Source organism: Alnus glutinosa, chromosome 8 (assembly GCF_958979055.1).
Source record: "Alnus glutinosa chromosome 8, dhAlnGlut1.1, whole genome shotgun sequence".
Taxonomy (NCBI): Eukaryota; Viridiplantae; Streptophyta; class Magnoliopsida; order Fagales; family Betulaceae; genus Alnus; species Alnus glutinosa.
Genome location: NC_084893.1, coordinates 26,034,039 through 26,053,103, shown reverse-complemented (window position 1 = coordinate 26,053,103; position 19,065 = coordinate 26,034,039). Strand labels below are relative to the sequence as shown.

Here is a 19,065-nt window from a genome sequence, read left to right as displayed (position 1 = left end):
GCTCTTATTATTGAGGAGACCTGTCTTACCGTCTGAATTGCTAACGAATAGACTTATTAAGGAGCAATCTTACCGTCGAATAAAGAGCTTTACCGACGGGTTATTAGCAAGCCAAGAAGAAAATGTTTTACCGTTGAAAGTAAACCATAGGTTTTGACGAGTAAACTACTTTAAGCGGGACATTTCATATCGTCAGCATCAAGTGGACATGAGGACAGCTAATTTTTGGCGATGGAAGTACAAAAGGAAAAAGCTACCAAAGGGATCGATGAAGAGTGGTAAAAGACTGACAAGAAAGAATAGGAAATTACCGACGAGACTTTTAGTATATCACAGGGCCTTTGACCCCAAGGACAGGCTGCCGAGCCCAAGGCCAAGTGAAAGGAAAAATACCGGCAAGACTTGCAATATCACTAGAAATTAATTAATTGGTCTATGATGTGGCCTGACACGATTGATTATTTTACATCCATAACATATATCATATTAATTATATACTAAATCAATAAGATTTAAGCAGGAAATGAAATGGTGAACTACTAGATGTCATCCAAGAAGAAAATAATAGACTATTGACAGATCAATTGTGATTTGTAAAATATTCTAAATAATAACTTTTACTAAATTTCTTGATTTTCCTTCTAGAAGATTATCATATTTAGATTAATATAGTCGTCAATAATTGTTTTAGTTATTATATTTTTCCTTTTTTATTTTATTTCTAGTATTAGAAGATTTGACCATTTTGTATCTTTAGGAATTCATTATAAATTAGGATCAATTGTGATGGAATAAACAACTTTTGCCATCAATAATATTATCAATTTTCGCTATTAACGTGTGTTAATTTTTATATATATATTGAGAACACAATTTCTCTTTCACGTTTATCACTTCTCATTACGTCATTAATTCTCATGTAAATAAGTAATAGAGGCTTAATATTATAAAAAAGAAAAAGTAAGACCCGCTTAGTGTTTCGTGGTGGGTACAGCCAAACATGATTAACTAAAATTATTATTATCTTGATTGTCCAAAAGCACACACTAAACTTTGATTATGGTCCTTTGGGTGCATGTTTTCACCTTTGCTATCATTGAAAAAAAAAAAATGCAAAACATTTATATGCAGCGGCTCTTTAATCTTTATCATGTGAAAGAGAGAGGTAATTAAACTCGAAAAGTAATGATAAATTATATTTTTATATCTCAAATTATTGGGGATATTTATAATATTTTCTTAAATATGTTTATCACGTAACAACCAGGGAAAAAAAAAAGGCAAATGACATAATCAAGTGCGGTGGATCATGTAATAAACCACTTTTAATTAGAGAAGGCTTTTCCTCATTATTAAACTAGCCCATTTTCGATACGACGTTAAGCCAGACCTTTAGCAACAAAACCTAGCAACCGAGCGAACATCATTTATGTTGGGCTGAGCAAGCTTGATCGAACTTAATTAGATTCATCAAACCTAACTCAATTTGTTCGATGAGACCGGACTTTTCATGAATAAGCAGGTGTAGGGGGCATTAAGATGAGTTGCATCTACAGTATCCTACCTCTTGTCACCTGAATTACTCGCATTCCATTATAACCAGAGAATGACGGAAGCATGAGCCAAAGGAGTGGAGCCTACGTAATCAAATTATGTTAGTCTCGACCCTCTCCCCCAATCGACTATTCGCGAGAAATACTCTATAAAAGAAAAGAATTTGGATCGTTGAGGCGTGCACTCACTTTTTCCTTGCCAAACATTCTTACTTTCCTTCTTAAAGCTCACCAATGACTTAGGCATTAGAGTGACCCTTTGCTAGACCTCCGACAGGGTCACTTTGACCTTTCTATGTTCCTTACCCTGCAGGCATTGTCAATCCAGGACTCGGTGTACAATCAACTGACCGCTTCAAAGTGATAATAAGATAAATACATAATTTTAAGGTTAAATCTACATTGTAAATGATTATATATATAATTTAATCGATTGGTTTATTAAATTTGACTTCTTGCAAGAGTATGAAGCTAAGAATTGTTTTTTCAGTAGGGCAAGACTTGACTGGAGTGAGTCACGGGACAAACAGTGAAGGGCAGTGTTCTTGAATCTTGTGGGTTTACTGCATGGGAATCTGCCATCCGTGCTCTTCTGTAATGGCGCCTCACATCCAATGCTTCTCTCAGTTTATCATTTTCATTTTTCGAATGCTAATAATAATTAAGAATTGTCCAATAAGTCCACTCCTTTTGATAACTTGAGGAGTATTAACTCTTTTTTTTTTTTTTTTTTTTTCTTTTTTTTCTAGTCTCAAATATGAATATATTAACCAATAACTCAAAATATAAAATACTCGTTAAAAAATAATTATTTTTCTTTGAAAAATCTTGACGGACAGGTGAAATTGAAATCTTTTTAAAGTTTGATACACTAAATTAAACTTTTTTTAATTTTGAGGGAGAGATTGTAAAAATGATGAAAGTTCAAGGAGATTAAATGAAGTTTTTCCTAATATTTATTACAAAGGGACCTTCATAAACTTGCTTGGCTCTTGCAAGAAAAAAAAATAGATGCTTGCTTTCATCGATAAAGTTATTGTTCAAGTATATTTGGATTACTTCGAAATTAGGGTGATTTAATTTCATCAAATCATTATAAAAAATTTGGTAAGAATTGTATTACTTTTAATTAATATTAAATTACCCTAAATTTATAACAATCTAAATATACTCTTAACAGTTATAAAGGACACACCCCGTAGCCTAAGTGATTACAAAAAAAAAAAGAAAAAAAAAAGAATCTGTCGGAGTGTTCAACCTACCCCTAATAATTAATTAGCCAAAGGAAAATCACATGTCTGCAACTCCATAAATGTAAGAGTTACTTCACCTGATCTCTTAAATCTTGGAATGTTTCTGTGATCCAATATTAAAGACTTGAAACTGTTCCATACTTTTTTTTTAAAAAAAAAAACTGTTCCAAGCAAACATATATTTGTTTAGTCTGTTTTTTGGTTGACATAAATATAAAAGAAATGGATAATTGCACTGTTGGTCCCTGTGGTATGTCATAATTATTTTTCACTCCGTATAGTTTAAAAAGTGTATGAGAGGTCATTGTGATATGCAATAATTATGTTTTACTCTCTGGGTCGATTTTCCGTCCACCATTTTGACGGAATCTGTTAGCCCTACACGACAACGCCACGTGTCGCTAATAAGATGGCGACACGTGTCTATCTTCATAAAAAATATAAATTTATTAATAAATTTATTTATTTAAAAAAAAAAAAAAAATTGGCAGGCAAGGGGTGGCGCGGGGCCATCCCCAGGCCATTGGGGGTGGCGCGCGGCCACCACAGTGGCTGGGGGTGGCCCGCTATATCTACTAGGGGTGGCTCGAAGGCCACCCCCAATGGCCTGGGGATGGCCCCGCGCCACCTCCGGCGGCCTCTGGGGGTGGTGTGCGGCCACCCCATTGCCACCTTTTTCCTTTTTTTGTTTTTGTTTTTTTTTTTGGGAATTTTAATTTTAATTTTTTCAAAAAAAAAGTATTTTTATTTATTTTTTAATAAATTTATATTATTTTATTAAGATGGACATGTCAGCGCTACGTGTTGCCAATAAGATGGCGACACATGACGCTGACGTGGCATTTGACAGAATCTGTTAAAATTTTTAACGGAATTTGACTGTAGGGATCGATTTGTAATTATTACATATCACAGGGATCTTCCATGCACTTTTTAAACCATAAGGAGTAAAAAATAATTATGACATTTTACATGGACCAACGATGCAATTATTCTTAAAAGAAATTTTGATTGTTTTATAAGTATTTTGTATTTTTATTTTTATTTTTTTTGTAAAAAAAAAGTGAAAAAGCTTTTAGAAACAAAACGGCGATACTCATAGAAATATATTATGCTTGATGTTTTTTTTTATTTTTCATAATAGCAAGATTGAAAATATGCACCCCAAAAGTGCACTAGGAGGGCCATAATCATCATCAAATATTAGTTTGTGCTTTAGTAGAATAGAAGGCCAGAAGGGGCATGGTGATCGGACAGCAGTCACTTCAGATAACAGTACAGATTTTTAGCTGTATTATTTACCAAAGAATCTCTCAGGCCTGAGTAAAATCTGAAGCAAACTGCAGGTTTTCTTCTTTGAACACCTCAGTTCAATTCAGATACGAGGCCATGAGCCATGAGAGTCCCCCCCGTTTAGCTTTTCAGAGTGTGTCTTTTTAAGTCTTTTCCTCATTTCCTGTTTGCCTTCCTCAGTAACTAGCATTTATTGGTGTCACCGAACAAGGTTTTCGTTGGTTGGCTGTCATGTTCCACAAGAGCCAAAGATTCTCCATTTCTTGAAATTTCAAAATATCTTAATCAAATGGGCCGCCTTGGTTTCTGGTTTTGAGTCAATTTCTCTCACTTTCTTCCTCCTTCGCAGCCTCGTGGATATCCATCTCAGAGAAAACATCTAAATGTTTCGTGTGCCTAAAATGGCTCCGCAAAACAGAATGGTACTTGAGAATTTCGGAACTTCTTTTCTGGGTGTTGCATGAGTATTTGGTTTGGTTCTTCTCAAGTACTGTCTTTGGTTTTTGAGTTGTTAGTTTAAGTGTTTGGTTTCTGAAAATGGGAAGGAAATCTCAGTCAAGTGGGTATTGTGACTAAAGTAGAAAAAAAATTGTAGAGAAAGAGTTGGTGGCATCTAGCTTTTTTCTTTTTTGTTTGTTTGTTTCAGCTTTCCATGGTGGAAAAAGAATGGTAAATACGAATTGAAAGTGATGTGCTTTTTTGAGAATGAAGAATGGGAAAACAATGAAGGGTTGTGAAGCTTTGTAGGCTGATTAGGTAGGAGGCGAGAAGGAAAATATGCCAACAGTGTGGTTCTCTCTAAAGAGGTCTCTACACTGTAAATCAGAGCCATCAGATGTTCACGACCCACAATCGAGGAAGCAATTGGGCACAATCTTGACTAGAAAAGCAGGAAGGTCAGGGTGTTCAAGGTCTATAGCAAATCTCAAAGATGTCATCCATGGAAGTAAGAGACATTTGGAGAAGCCACCAAGTTGCAGTCCAAGATCTATTGGGAGCAGTGAGTTCCTCAACCCAATAACCCATGAAGTGATTTTGAGTAACTCAAGGTGTGAGCTCAAAATCACTGGTTTTGGTGGTTTCCACGAAGGGGGTGGTGGTGGTGGTTTTACTGGTAACAATGGCGGCGGCGGCGGCGGCGGTTCAACCTTTGTGGGCACTTTAACGCCTGGGACTCCTGGCCCTGGAGGGCACCCTACAATGCACTACTTTAATCCTTCTGTTAGGACATCATCAACTCCACCAAGGAAGTCTCCTTTTGCTGTATCAGATAGAGAAGGGTCTGGATTAGGGAGTTCTGCTGTTTTTGGTGGTGGTGGAATTCATTCAAGCAATAGGGTCTCTCTTGAAACAGAGTCTAATGGTTCTTCTGCGGTTACTTGCCATAAATGCGGAGAGCAGTTTAGCAAATGGGAAGCTGCTGAAGCTCATCATCTCTCCAAGCATGCTGGTAAGAAAACTTTCATTTTGAAGGTCATTTTATTCCTGGAATTCATTGTGGTTTTCCCAAACCTTTTTAATTGGAATAAGGTAGTTGAGATTCTCGAGATTTTGGGATAGCTTTTTCTGTCAGCGGCTCACTACATTTTCTCTTTTACAGTTACTGAACTTGTGGAAGGCGACTCATCTAGGAAAATTGTTGAAATTATATGCCGGACGAGCTGGTTGAAGTCTGAGAACCATTGTGGCCGGATTGAGAGAGTTCTAAAAGTTCATAACATGCAAAAAACTCTTGCTCGATTCGAAGAATATAGGGAGATGGTGAAAATCAAAGCCAGCAAACTCCCCAAGAAACACCCTCGGTGCCTCGCCGATGGTAATGAACTTCTGAGGTTCTATGGCACGACTGTGTCATGCTGTCTTGGTCTAAATGGTTCCTCCAGCCTCTGTGTATGGGAAAAATGTTGTGTTTGTCGAATCATTAGAAATGGGTTCTCTGCCAAGAAGGAGCTCAAGGATGGAATAGGTGTTTTCACCACTTCCACAAGCGGAAGAGCTTTTGAAGGTATTGAAATTCTTGAGGAAAACCCAGCTGTTAGAAAAGCCTTGATAGTCTGCAGAGTGATTGCTGGGAGGGTTCACAGGCCTTTGGAGAACATACAAGAAATGGCTGGCCAAACAGGATTTGATTCATTGGCTGGTAAAGTAGGTCTCTATTCAAATATTGAGGAGCTTTATTTGCTCAATCCAAGAGCTCTCCTTCCTTGCTTTGTGGTAATCTGCAAACCCTGAAGAAAGATAGAAAGATCTTCTCTTACATGTATCATTTTTAAGTTATGTGAATCCCTTTAGGTTTTTCAAATCTTTTCTTCTGGAGGTTTTTGTTTTCCATTTATTTGTTAAGGACTTTGATTCTTCTTTCAAGCCTCTAGTTGCTTGCCAATATATTGAAGATTTGTACTTCTTTCCTACCTTTTCATTTATCACGCTGTTGTACTACCATTCTTCCTCTTTATTGAATGCTGGTGTTTTTACTGCAGAAATTAATAGCAAACTGCAAGAATTTGGTCACTTTGCAAGCTATGTAGCGCTGAAAGAAACTTTGGCAGCTACATATAGATGTGCATGAAGGGTAGTTAGCATTGCTGCATTGGCATGGGTTGTTGAGAAAGAGACTTTTAGGGTATGATTGGGATTGCGATTTCATAGATAATAAGTGCAATTTTAAACTAAATTGCAGAACATAAATCGTTTGGGAACTGCGTTTTAAAAATTGTTGAACACGCAAAATTTTAAAAGATAGTTTGCGATTTTTTCAAACGCTTAACTGCATTTTTAAAAATAATTTTTTTTAATCGCACATTTGAAAGTTGCTATTTTCAATCGCACTTTTTAAAATATCAAACCTAAACGAACTTTAGTAAGGGTTGGGTATCAGTTAAATCGATGACACTATGGCTATCGGTTAAATGACGGTCGGTTAAGTCGGTTAGTCATGAGCTTTTTCTATTGGGCAAAGCCTACTTTTATGGGCCAAAATGAGCTATTTTTTTTGACACAAATTGTTGTTAAACAAGTGTTTATTGGACATGTTTTTGAGATAAACAAGTAATTCAAAAAACTGAGAGTCAAATCGGTTCGGTTAACCGAAGTAATAAAAATTTTATCACCTACCAAACCGAACTGACGTCAAAAGTTTTTTATTCCGACTTTCGGCGGTCGGTGGTGGTTTGATGGTAATCGGTAGGCGGTCGGTATGCCGCAATCGGATATCTTGCCCGTCCCTTGTTTTTAGTGTCAAAGTCTAACAGCAAATGCCCGAATAGGAACTGAAAAATTCAAGAATGGAAGGTTTTCATATATCAGCTTGGGGAGATCATGGTATAATAAAAATGAAAGATGCCTTCATTGAAAATCATGCTAGATGATTTGTTAATTTTATGAAACAATTTGAGTCCTTAATTATGATATTCATTGAATTATTCAAATCCACATGGTAGTGTCAGTCTGCGCAGATTGATGCAGTTTTTTAAACTCCCAACTCGGACTTTGGCTTGGCTACCGTCTTAATGGTAATTAAAAATTGATCAATTCGATGTAATATATTGTAAAACCTTCTAGACTTTTGAAAAAAAAGGATGCCAGCTTGAATTTAGACTCTTCTATGCATGTTTGTATTTTCCAGCATGCATACTTCCAAACTAAAGAATTGAATACCCGCAAGCAGCATTCAGTGTGTAAGAGGCATGTGGTGTGGTCCTTGTTGGAGGGATATGCTTCAAACAGAGATTAGTCCAAAAACAGAGGACAAAAATCAAGGATTAACAGCCCGAGCATATGTTTTTTGTCTCTTCTATTCCCATCACTATTTGAATTTGTATTGCAAATATTCTGATACTCTTTGATTCTCAGGTTTGCTTTCCACTGAAGCACTGTAGGCTTGGCAAAACGGATTGACGTGTCAATCCATTTAGCTAATCTGATAAAAAATGTGTCATAAACAAGTCATAAACAGGTTGGAAGGTCATAAACGGGTCATAAACGTGTCAAATGGGATGGCGGATCATAAACGGGTTATAGTTTAAACCCCTAAACCCTATATATATTCGTGTCGAATTTGCGAATCGTGTCAAAATTATCAACCCTACTGGAGCTCATGGGTTCTCTTGGTGTAGTAGAAGCCAAAGCTTGGGATAAGATCAGGGGACCCATCTGTCTCTCTCTTTTGAACCTCTAAATGGTAAGTTTTGTTCTTCACTTCAGAAAGGCTTTTGTAAGGGCATCCACCCGTGTATGCTTAGTCATTTCTTTTCTTTGCTGGAACATCTGGACAGCATTTAAAGCTCTTTGGCACATGCAAGTCATAAATGTACACTAACCCACCCTCATTACACGTACTTGGTCTGAAATTTTGAATGGAGAAAATTTAATTGATATTCATGTTCAGTCTTGAATGTCTGAATGGGGGTAGTTTGGTAGCAGATGAACACAATGAAGGAGATATTTAGTGCAGATGCCATCACTCTTGATATGGACTCTTCATCTGGTGGGCTGCCATTGCTCTGTCATATAAAGATTTTACTAATCTTCTGACTGACTAGAAAAACATTAGAAATGTTTAATGCAGACATCTCCTTGGGATTGATGGCTAAATCAAACAAATATAATAACAAGAATACATGTGCATGAATGACACTCAGTGGGAAGCATTCAAACCAGGACTCATATGCATTAAGTGTATAAGAATTGTCATCTTAAATACTATTTCGACAATTTGTTTGTAACATTCCAGTCTTACATTGAGAAGATAAATAGCCTCTAAGAGTTGGTGGATTATAAAAACACTCATGGATACTAAGTTTCATATCGGTTCCTTGCTAGGTGGTGAGATTCAGCCTTATAAGTAATTCTATAGAAGTTTCAAATTGACTAGTTGATGCAGGAAAAAATCGGAGGCATAAGATTTGAAGATTATTTTTTTGAATAAGATCAGTACGTACAAGAATGGAAAGAATCATACAAAATATTTGAAAATTATTTTTAGAATAATATATTTTACTTTTTTTACAAGTATTTTGCTTTGTCTCCAAGTTTAGGGTTATTTTTGTATTTTTATTTCTTTATTTTTCCTCAAGTATTCTGCTTGAAAAGTACTCAAAACTTAGATTATATAAAGGCAGATTTGTATTATTTTGAAATAAAGTTTTGAAGTATTAATTAAATATCAATCTTTCAGAATTATTTTTCTATTTGTTTATTTGGGACAACTATTGTATTTCTCTTCCATATTTGTTATTTTCTCTCTTCCTAAATTATCTTTTCAATCTTCAATTCTTAATTTTTATTGCTATCAAACGCTATCAGAACAATTGTAATTCTACCCAGCGTCATTAGTCCTTTTGAAGCGATAACACAAATGTGATAAAAGCTTCACCTGGTTATGCTACATTGTTCTTGCCTCTTCGTGGCACGAGCAGATAACAACCCATTTCTTCTTTTTCGCCCTCAACTTTAGCTTCCTGGAATGAACTAACCATGATCATAGCGTGGTCACATTTCTAGACATTTAGATTATTAGAATGTCATGTCCTTTTCCTAGACCTAGCAGATAAACTACCCTTGAAAGTAAGAGTGAGATAGTGAGAAAGCTGAGAGTTGACTTGGCTATAACTGAAATATTTTCCTGCTAAGCCCAATGAGAAACAAGAAAATTCATCTAGGCATCTCCAAAGAGAAGTCATAGAACTTAGTTAATTCTCTAACAAAATCTGCATAGCCCAAATGTAACATTCTGAATAATTTTCAAACTATTGGCATATAGAATGATTTCCTTGCATTATTGTTATATTCTTGCCAAATCTTCTTGTTACTACTATGCCGCAAGACATCATTAGCTGTGTTGAGAATAATCCAACTAAGACCGGCCCACTCATAAAGGCTATGGGCCTTCAGGCCAACATCGGCCCACAGGTGGAACCCTAATTAAATATTAGGTCAAGCTGTCAAGTGTAAAATAGAATCCTAATATAGGTTGGCCGCCACCTCTCGGCCTATAAATAGACGCTTACACTAGGTATAAACCTAAGACTGAATTTTATTGTGCTATAGGGTATTATTCACCAAAACACTAACTTAGACTTCAGAGGGAGGAGCGCGGGCCAACCCCTGAACATATTCTATTGACCTTGTTTGTTTTGCAGCGATAGTGGGACGTGAAGAACATCGTAGAACGTGCTGTTCACAACATACTGAAAACTGTACCAATAAGCTGTATTTATTATTTACGACTCGGCGATACCATAAATAAGCCAAGAGCCCAATGGACACTTAAAAGGCCTACTTATTAGAAACGCTAAAAACCTTAGGAACATCCACAATTAGAGGCCTACTAGGTGGCAGTTAAACAATAAGTTTAAGATAAAAGAGGAGGGATAATCCCCAAAAAAGAGAAGAGTTCATTTCTCCATAAACTCTATCTATTCTACTTTCCGTCTATGAGCGCTCTACTGACTTAATCATCGGAGGCTCTTTGCCGGTCCCCAGCAGGCGCCACTCCAGTGGCCGTTTTCTTGTTTTCCAAGTGGCCCGTCGATCAGTCCGACCGTGCGAAAACATGCTTTGGCAGAAAATTAAAGTTCTAATCCATTAATTTGTACTTTAGCCGTTTTAGGCGACATACATCAATTGGCTGTCTTAATTTGGTTCTAAGCAACTTGTTGGCATTCAATTCTCGATGCCTTAAACAAGTTTAAGATCAGTAATTTGATACTGACCAACCCTAACTCCCTATTGACCTTTAGTTATAGTTTAATTTGGAACCGGGACCGGAATCAACGCCTTCAAAGTCCGTTTATCGCCGAAAATCAGGTTTACTATCTTTTTTCAGTCAGGCCCACATTTATGTTCATATTAATAATGGCTAAGAGAAAACAACATATACCAAACATTGAAGTTGAATTTGATCACTTGATTTCTCTCTTCATTTATTTCTACCAACTAATAATGTTAGAGCTTTTTGAATTACAAGGTTCAGTTAGTTGACAATATATAGCACCATGCTAGCCTTTACTTTGCAATAGGAGGTAGAAAGCCATAATCTAAACAAGAAGCGATTGCATCATGTACTATGTCTTCTATTCCATGCTTGTAATTGAAACCCAAATCTCTTAGCTTCTTTGAAGAAATTTCAGGAGGGACTAGATTGCTTTCTTTCTCCACAGACCTGCAAGTTCCCTTATAACATATATCATTTACTTTCCAAGTTTATATATATAAAGAAAAAAGAAAAAAGAAAAAAAAAGGTACCTAATATTTGAGCAGGGGTACTCCTCAGCTAGATGCTCAACCAAGTTGGACATTAGAGAGTTTAGGGCACAGCAAATGTATGGACCTTCTGCTTTAGCATGTTCCATTAGGAAAATGTGGGCACTGCATATATCTTCGATGTGAACCAAAGCAATCGACCCCATTCTTGCATTCACAGCAGATAATATACTAAACAGCTCAGGGTCTCCTATATCATATATGGATCATCAATTCCACATGCATGCTTAAGCATCTTAACTTTGTTTGTACATATATATGTTCTCATCCAGAAAACCCATCATTTAAGAAGTATGGAAGAAAAATGATATTTTCGACTTACTGATTCATCGAGATATCTCAGAAATTAGTTGGGGGAAATTGAATACTAATTAATGTGTATCAGAAGTGTCAATGTTTTATACGTTTCAGGTGCTGTAGAAAAGTTATTGACTGTCATCAATTTTTAAGTTAAGTACTGTATCCTTATTGGCTTATTTCTTTTGTACTAGACTTGCAAACATCAGCAAGTCATTAAGTAATATGCAACGAAATAGTTTTCTCTTGTTTTGCACGTTACTACTTACTACAGAAATTTAAAACCGAAAAAGAAATGCTCCTTTGGTGGGTTACAGAGTTGCTTTCTTGAATAAGATATTTGCCCCCACCAATTTTTATGAATTCTGTTGGGGAAATGATTAGACCCGAAGCCACGTGGCCACCAAGTTAAGTTGGAGGATCAACCCATAGGTTCGACTCGGTCTGACCCAACTGGGCCACCTTGGTCCGACCCGGCAGGGTCACCTCGGTAAGAATGCCTCGGATGTTTGTCATAACTCTATACAAGGAAATCAACTTGGTGCCTGAGCACCTCGGACTGAAAGACTTCGCAGGGTGCGGAATACTCCGAGATCTCCTAGTTTGTATGGAGCGAACATTTCTCAAGGCATTTCTACCTCAGAGGATTGGTCAATGTAAGTGCTGTAAAATTATCTTTTTAGCTTCAGCAAGTAAGTATTTGTTAACTATTAGAACTCTATATCAAAGATTCGTAGGATTTCTGTTAAGTCTCAAATTCCAAGATTTTTGGTGTGGATCCGTATCCCAAGATTAATGGGATACAGATCCCTATCAACGTGGAATTCAGTTGAAAGCAGTTAAAAGGGGCGGCGGAGTCTTATCTAACTTGTACTCAATTCAAATTCTATGAAGATAAGGTTGAAACCTAAGATAAGACTCCTAGTTCAAATATACTTTAAGAACTCCAGTAAGCCTATAAATAAGACTACAACACCAGGTATTTTGGTACGTATTCTCTAAGCTCTGAGATTTTTAGTTCTCCCTGAAAGTCATAAATTTTGTACTGACTTTATTATCGGAGTGGGCGTAGTCAGTGCCCCCGACTAGTTGTTTGCTATTGTTTGTAGATCTCCAGGGAGGACGAAGAACTCACTTGGCGAATCACAAGGCGACACGTCACCTTACTAGAAACTGTACCAACAAATTCTACGCACCGGGTTATAGTAAATACTTCTTCAAGATATAATGAAGCCCAAAAAACCTTTAAAATTTGATTGTGTTTTGCACAAAACGAAACCAAAACATAACACCCTCGGAGTTTTTACTCTAGCGAGAAGAGAGAGAGATAAATTTTAATAATGTCGAAGGATTTTGAGAGAGAGAGAAGAGAAAATTTCATTGTATTAAAAACCTGGTCTATAGTGAACTATTTAGTGTCAATTTATAAGTTTCAATGCATGTTCTAATACATGTATGTAATATCAAAATTAATAGAAAATAACAGCTAATTCAACAGTCATTAAAATTTGACTGTTTGATATTAACTAGCACTTAATCTTTGATCCTTAGATTAAATTTATAATTAACAGTTATTTCATTATAACCGTTAGATCATAATTGTTAGTAACAACTACTTAATTTCAACCATTATATCAAACTTAATTTATTCTTATAGTTAGACTTTGCTAATGGTTAAGTAAATCCAACAGTTGGATTTACCTTAGAAGCATTCTATGATCCAAATCAAATCACTAGATCATATGAGCATGACCATTCAAAAATTAACGTTCATGATTTGATAGCTCCGAGCTTCGTGCTAAGTGTCAAGTGCGCGATCAAGGCACCACAAAAACGTCACTAACGCACTACAGCCCGCTGCCACGCATGCGCCTGGGCATCCGGTACGTGCTTCGTATCATACTAGAGTATACACTCTTAAGTATTGTTTTTTAAGTAATAGCTTGATGTGAGTAGGGCATTATAAATACCTCATTTAATTTCTCTATTTCCAAGATCCTCTCAATTTCATAACTAAGATTTAAAGTTGGTGTATGAAGTTAATGTTGGCATATCTTTTAAAAAATTTAAATAATGTCGAATTATGTACACCGTTAAATACACAAACTTTAAACTATGATCATAAATATTATTTATCAAATTCCATGCAACATGTGAGAAATTGTTTGGACCCTATTTATTCGAGCAAGTACTCGGACAATTAAAGGCTTAGATTGCCCGAATAGCTCTCTGAAGTCCGAACAGAGGAGGGCCAAATGTCCTCTAAAATTCCCATCCCCTGCTCTGTTCATATATGAAATCGTGTGATTGTATGCTCATGAAATGAAATACAGAGGGATGATTGCAATCACCTGTTATTGGTGACAAGAGAACTCGAATGCTTGATGGGACATCCAATGTGAGGAACGGACCACCTACGGTTGTCGTTATCACTGAGACAAGATCGATACCATTTTCCTTTGCAAATTTAAATGCTGCTTCTTCCGTGAGACGCTTTGAAAGTACGTAAACCTACGACGCCAAAATTCATAGTATATAAGATGAGTAAAAACGACCGTATGTATATACATACAAACGACAACACATGAGGGAGAGGAAGCATGCATAATGCATTACCCATCCACTTGCTTTCGTATTCCAGACATGATCAACAGCAGCTTGGCACGATTCATCGACAACATGTCTCCAGTTTCCAGAGCTGTCTTTGGCAGTGGCAGTACTAATGGAAGATGTGAAAACAACCCTTTTCACAGATTTCGATTGCAAGCAGGCTTTGAGGACGTTTAAGGTTCCTTTGATTGCAGGGTCGATGGCGTTTGATCGAACATAAGTCTCTAGTTCAGAAAAGAAACCGAGTTAATTTGCTACTGAAAGGTTAATATATTTGGATAATTAATTAATTGGTTTCTCATGGGATTACCTATGTCCTCATTTTCATGAACGTTGAATTGCATTGAAGCAGCTACGTGAAACACACCATTGCAGCCCTTTACAGCCTCATCGAAGCTCCCTTCCTCTTGCATATCAGCTCGGAATAATCTCAACCGCTCACTGCTCGTCCACAGTGATAATAGGGATAATGACTTTTCTGAGATGATTACAAGAAGATCAAACATATTTAATGGGAGTAAGAACACATAAGATGGAAGGGGAGGTAGTACATCAATAATTGAAGACAGGAGATACATTGGGCCTCCGATCCTGCTTGTGTTCTGTACGTACAGACAGACAAATGACACAAACCAAACCAATCACACAAACATTTATGTCTCAATTATTATTTTAGGTGGCTAACATTATGGATTTAATTTTAGTGCAACCAAAAACAAATGTTGAGTGCTTTCAATATAGTAGTACTAAATATTCTTGCAGAAAAAACCACCCAAGTCTTGGTTCAAATGGTGAAGAACTAAATATACGGAGTGTTAATTTTTTTTTTTTTTTTTTTTTAGAAGTGTTAATCGTACCCGGATAGAGATGATGGTCTTCCTATGATGTCTCGAAGCCGGTCATAATAGAATAGATAGGCAAAGCAGCCAATAGCACATAGCATACTTATATTCTGTTTGTTTGGACGGAAAATATTTTATGTTAACGAAATCATTTTTCAAAAAAAATGGTTTTTTCTAAAAATAGTTTTTGGTGTTTAGCTCGTACGAAAAAATACCAACGGCATAAAACAGAATCTGGTGACGTCCGGCCATTGTCGCCAGATTCCAACCACGGCTTGAATCTGACCAGCACAGTCGGAATCTAGCCAGATTCTGATTAGTTTCGCCGAAATCTAGCCTAATTTAGCCAAAATTCGGCAGAAATTTTCAGATTTAGGCCAAGCTGGCCGGAATTCGGACAATACAGCCAGAATTCGGCTGTACTGGCCAGATTCCAGCCAGTTTGGCCAGAATCTAGTCCGTCGAAATCCAACCAATGCCACCGGATTTCGGCAATCGGATACCAAAATTCTGGGATCTTCGACAGTAGAGTCAGGCTACCAACAAATTCCAATGCCCGACGATGGCAGATTCCCACAGTAAATTATAAATCGTAAATCGTTTTTCAAAAATTAAAGAAATTTTTACGGTCAAACTGAAAATAATTTCCGTTGACCATTATTTTTGTCCTTACCAAATACCAAAAAATGCTGAAAATATTTTCCAGAAAACATAAACCAAGCATTAGCTGATGTGGCATGCTCAATTTATTTTTAGACAAATTTCAGTTAAAAAAAATAAAATAACAATTTATTTTATGCTAAAAAAATATATAATAGCAATTTTTTTTTTTTTTTAATACTAGGCCCCGGGAATGAGACTTTGTGGAAAGAACTTAAATTTTTTACAAACTAGTTTATAGAAAATTTCATACAATCCATATATAAAAGTGACGTGTCATTTAAACATGTGAGAATCACATATTTTTTTATTAATGCTATTAAAAAAGCATATGAGAAGTATATACTATTAAAACAATGTGCTTCTCACATGCCAAAAAACACATATCAATCTTATATGTAAATTGTATAAAATTTATTATAAATTAATTTGTAAAAAATTTATGTCCCACAAGAAAGAAAAAAAAAAAAAAAAAAAAAAAAAAAAAAGAAAAAGAAAAGAACTATTACAAATTCCAATAGGAATTATAGAACTCTGTAGAACTTCAACAAAAAAGGACAAAAGCCTATGACCGATAGAAGACTTTAATAGAAGTCTGTTAAACTTTAAATCCTTTTGGCAAAAAAGTTGATGAGGAGAAGAGAAAAGATCTTCTTATCAAAAGAAACAATTCAGAGACAAAAACAAAAAGACAAAAAAGAAAAAGATCCCTTTTTCTTTTTTGTTTCTCGATCATCGCTAGCTCATCAATTCATGCGTGTGTATTAAGTTATTAACTATGTTGATTATTGTCAATTGTTATAAAAATTGAATGATAACAATTAACAAGACTAGACAGTTAATTATAAAGAAATTAAGTTCAAGACTTTTACTATACATAAAGAGGCTTTATATATTTATGTATTTATTTACATAGGTTTGAATACCTATCGCAAAAAATTATGATTCTGTCCTTGGACGTTTATCCGGGACTATGGACCCTACAACACTCTGTTTATGAGATTGCCCGAATCGTACAAATATGAGACCTACCTATTCATGAGAGGTGAGTGTTGTAACCGTCTCTTTATGACTTTATAGGACTACCCGAATTAGTATTCGGATAACCGATCCTAGAAAATTCCGATCCAAACCATATTGTATGCATGTCTTATGCCTAAGCATGCAACCCTTTCCATAATTTTTTTTTTTTAAAAAAATAATAATAAAAATCTTCACAGTTTTCTAAAATTAAAATTTTACCCTTCTAAAAAGATTTTTTTAGAATTTTGTTCTTCCGAAACTTAAAATTATAGTTTGGCCCTCGGAAGTAAAAGACTATTATTAATGGCTGCTCATTACAAAATTAAAATGTCGGCTCCAAAAAGAAACAATGTAATCTCATCAAAATTTGAATACATTGAATTCATGACTAAAATAAAAATATAATTGGGCTTTAATTTTTTTTTTTCATAGATTAACTTGATCTTAATCAAAGTAGGTAAAATGTTTGTTTATATGTGTTTTGGAGGTTTTTTGTTTTTGGTTTGAAAAAAATGTTCTAATATAACACAAAAGTAAAATCTGCTTTAAATTTGTATTTTAACCAATGGTTTGGGCTTTAGATTATTTTTTAATGTTTTTATTTTTAGAATAAAAAACAAATTATATATATAAAATAAAGATTTTAACAAAGTAATAATTATGTACGCATATTCACAAAGAAAAAAAAGGCATAAAATAATGCATAAAGATGTCGTTAATTAAGCACATTTTCGAAAATTGATTTAGAATGATTTTTTTTATAAAAAAAAAAAAAAAAAAAATTTAGAAACAGCATATATATATAAGAGAAATGCTTGGTTGTACACTATCATCCCACTTCTATCCCACTCTTGTCTATTTGGACCAATAATGTAAGAGATAGTGGAGAAAGTGTAGTGGGACCCATTTTTTTTAACAATATTATTGGTTCAAGTAGGCAAAGGTGGGATAGGAGTGGGATTAGAGTGTACAACCAAGCATTTCTCTATATATAAATAGAATATAATTAAAAATCATATTTTAAATTCTTGTTTTGCGCTCTCAGTTTAACAAAAGAAAATGACAGAAAGAATAAATATGATATTTATTTAAATTGTATTGTTCTCCGAGAACAGTTCCTAAAAAACAACCAAAAAGTCCTTAAATTCTTAGATATATCTTACTTTGCATCAACTTTTTCTCACGTTAATTAAGAAATTCACATAATTTGCATGGTTTATTTTTTATTCCTTCACTTCTTCTTTTTCTTCTTCCTTTTTTTTTTTTTTTTTTTTTTTGCCAGAATGATAGAGGAGTTAATTGATATTGCAAAAGTCAGAAATTCCAACAGAGCCACTATATATATATATATATATATATATATATATATATATATATATATATATATATATATATATATATATATATATATATATATATATATATATATGCACTTCTGTTTAACCAAAAGAAGTTTCTTAACCTTTTGTGTTTTTTAATCTCATATTTTCATAAATTTCAGGGTCAACGAAGCCGATCTTCATCAAATGCTATGTTAATTATTCAAACCAAAAGCACACAACTCTCTCTTCTTCTTCGCATCTTAATCAAAGCAAACCAAAAAAGAAAGAAAGAAAGAAAAAGAGCAAAAGATGAGTTGATGAGAATTAATAGAGTGAATTAAAGAGCAACTCACCAGGATCTCGGACGGTGGCATGAACGTTGTAGCCTCTTTGAAGCAGAGTCTGCACCAACCAAGACCCAATATACCCTGTTGCACCGGTAACACAGTACGTCGGCGGCCCCTCTCTTGTCCCCCCCACCACGCCTTCCAAATCCTCGTCCATTTTCCTTCAACTCGATCTCTCTGATGCCAACATGAAATGAGTACTCATTTCAAACTTCTCAGTGGTCTTAATATATTGTATATTTCTTTAATATAAAGCATTTTATATATTGTCAGTTTAAGAAACAACTAGCTAGACGTACAGGTTAGCATTTGCTGCTTATTATGTATGATATTAAATTGTCTGTGACCTGGACTTCATCGCAAACAGATCACCCTTGGAATTAAGTCTTTCTTTTTTTTTCTTTTTTTTTTTTGGTTTTATCAACGCATAAAGATATGTAGATTCAATTTCTTTAGTAACTATATGATATAGAGTTCTTAAAATTTTAATTAATTATTTTTAAAAAAAATTGAAAATTTTCCAACTAAGAACTTACCATATTTAGTTAGAAGATGATAAATACTATTTAATAGACTGTTATACGATTGTCATACAACTAAAA

At 35.0% G+C, this 19,065-nt stretch overlaps 2 protein-coding genes across 2 annotated transcripts; one reads left to right on the top strand and one right to left on the bottom strand.

Moving 5' to 3' along the window:
- Nucleotides 1–4,012: 4,012 nt before the first annotated feature.
- LOC133876359 (uncharacterized) lies at nt 4,013–6,518 on the top strand. Its single transcript, XM_062314627.1, has 2 exons — nt 4,013–5,549; nt 5,700–6,518. The coding sequence occupies exons 1-2, from the start codon at nt 4,877–4,879 to the stop codon at nt 6,329–6,331; spliced, it is 1,305 nt and encodes a 434-aa protein (XP_062170611.1). The 5' UTR covers nt 4,013–4,876; the 3' UTR covers nt 6,332–6,518.
- A 4,458-nt stretch (nt 6,519–10,976) lies between these two features.
- On the bottom strand, nt 10,977–18,635 carry LOC133876023 (putative anthocyanidin reductase). The gene is made up of 6 exons (XM_062314325.1): nt 18,470–18,635; nt 14,580–14,747; nt 14,276–14,493; nt 14,011–14,170; nt 11,345–11,552; nt 10,977–11,261 (listed from the first exon to the last, which is right to left on the bottom strand). The coding sequence occupies exons 1-6, from the start codon at nt 18,618–18,620 to the stop codon at nt 11,105–11,107; spliced, it is 1,062 nt and encodes a 353-aa protein (XP_062170309.1). The 5' UTR covers nt 18,621–18,635; the 3' UTR covers nt 10,977–11,104.
- Between the last annotated feature and the right edge of the window lie 430 nt (nt 18,636–19,065).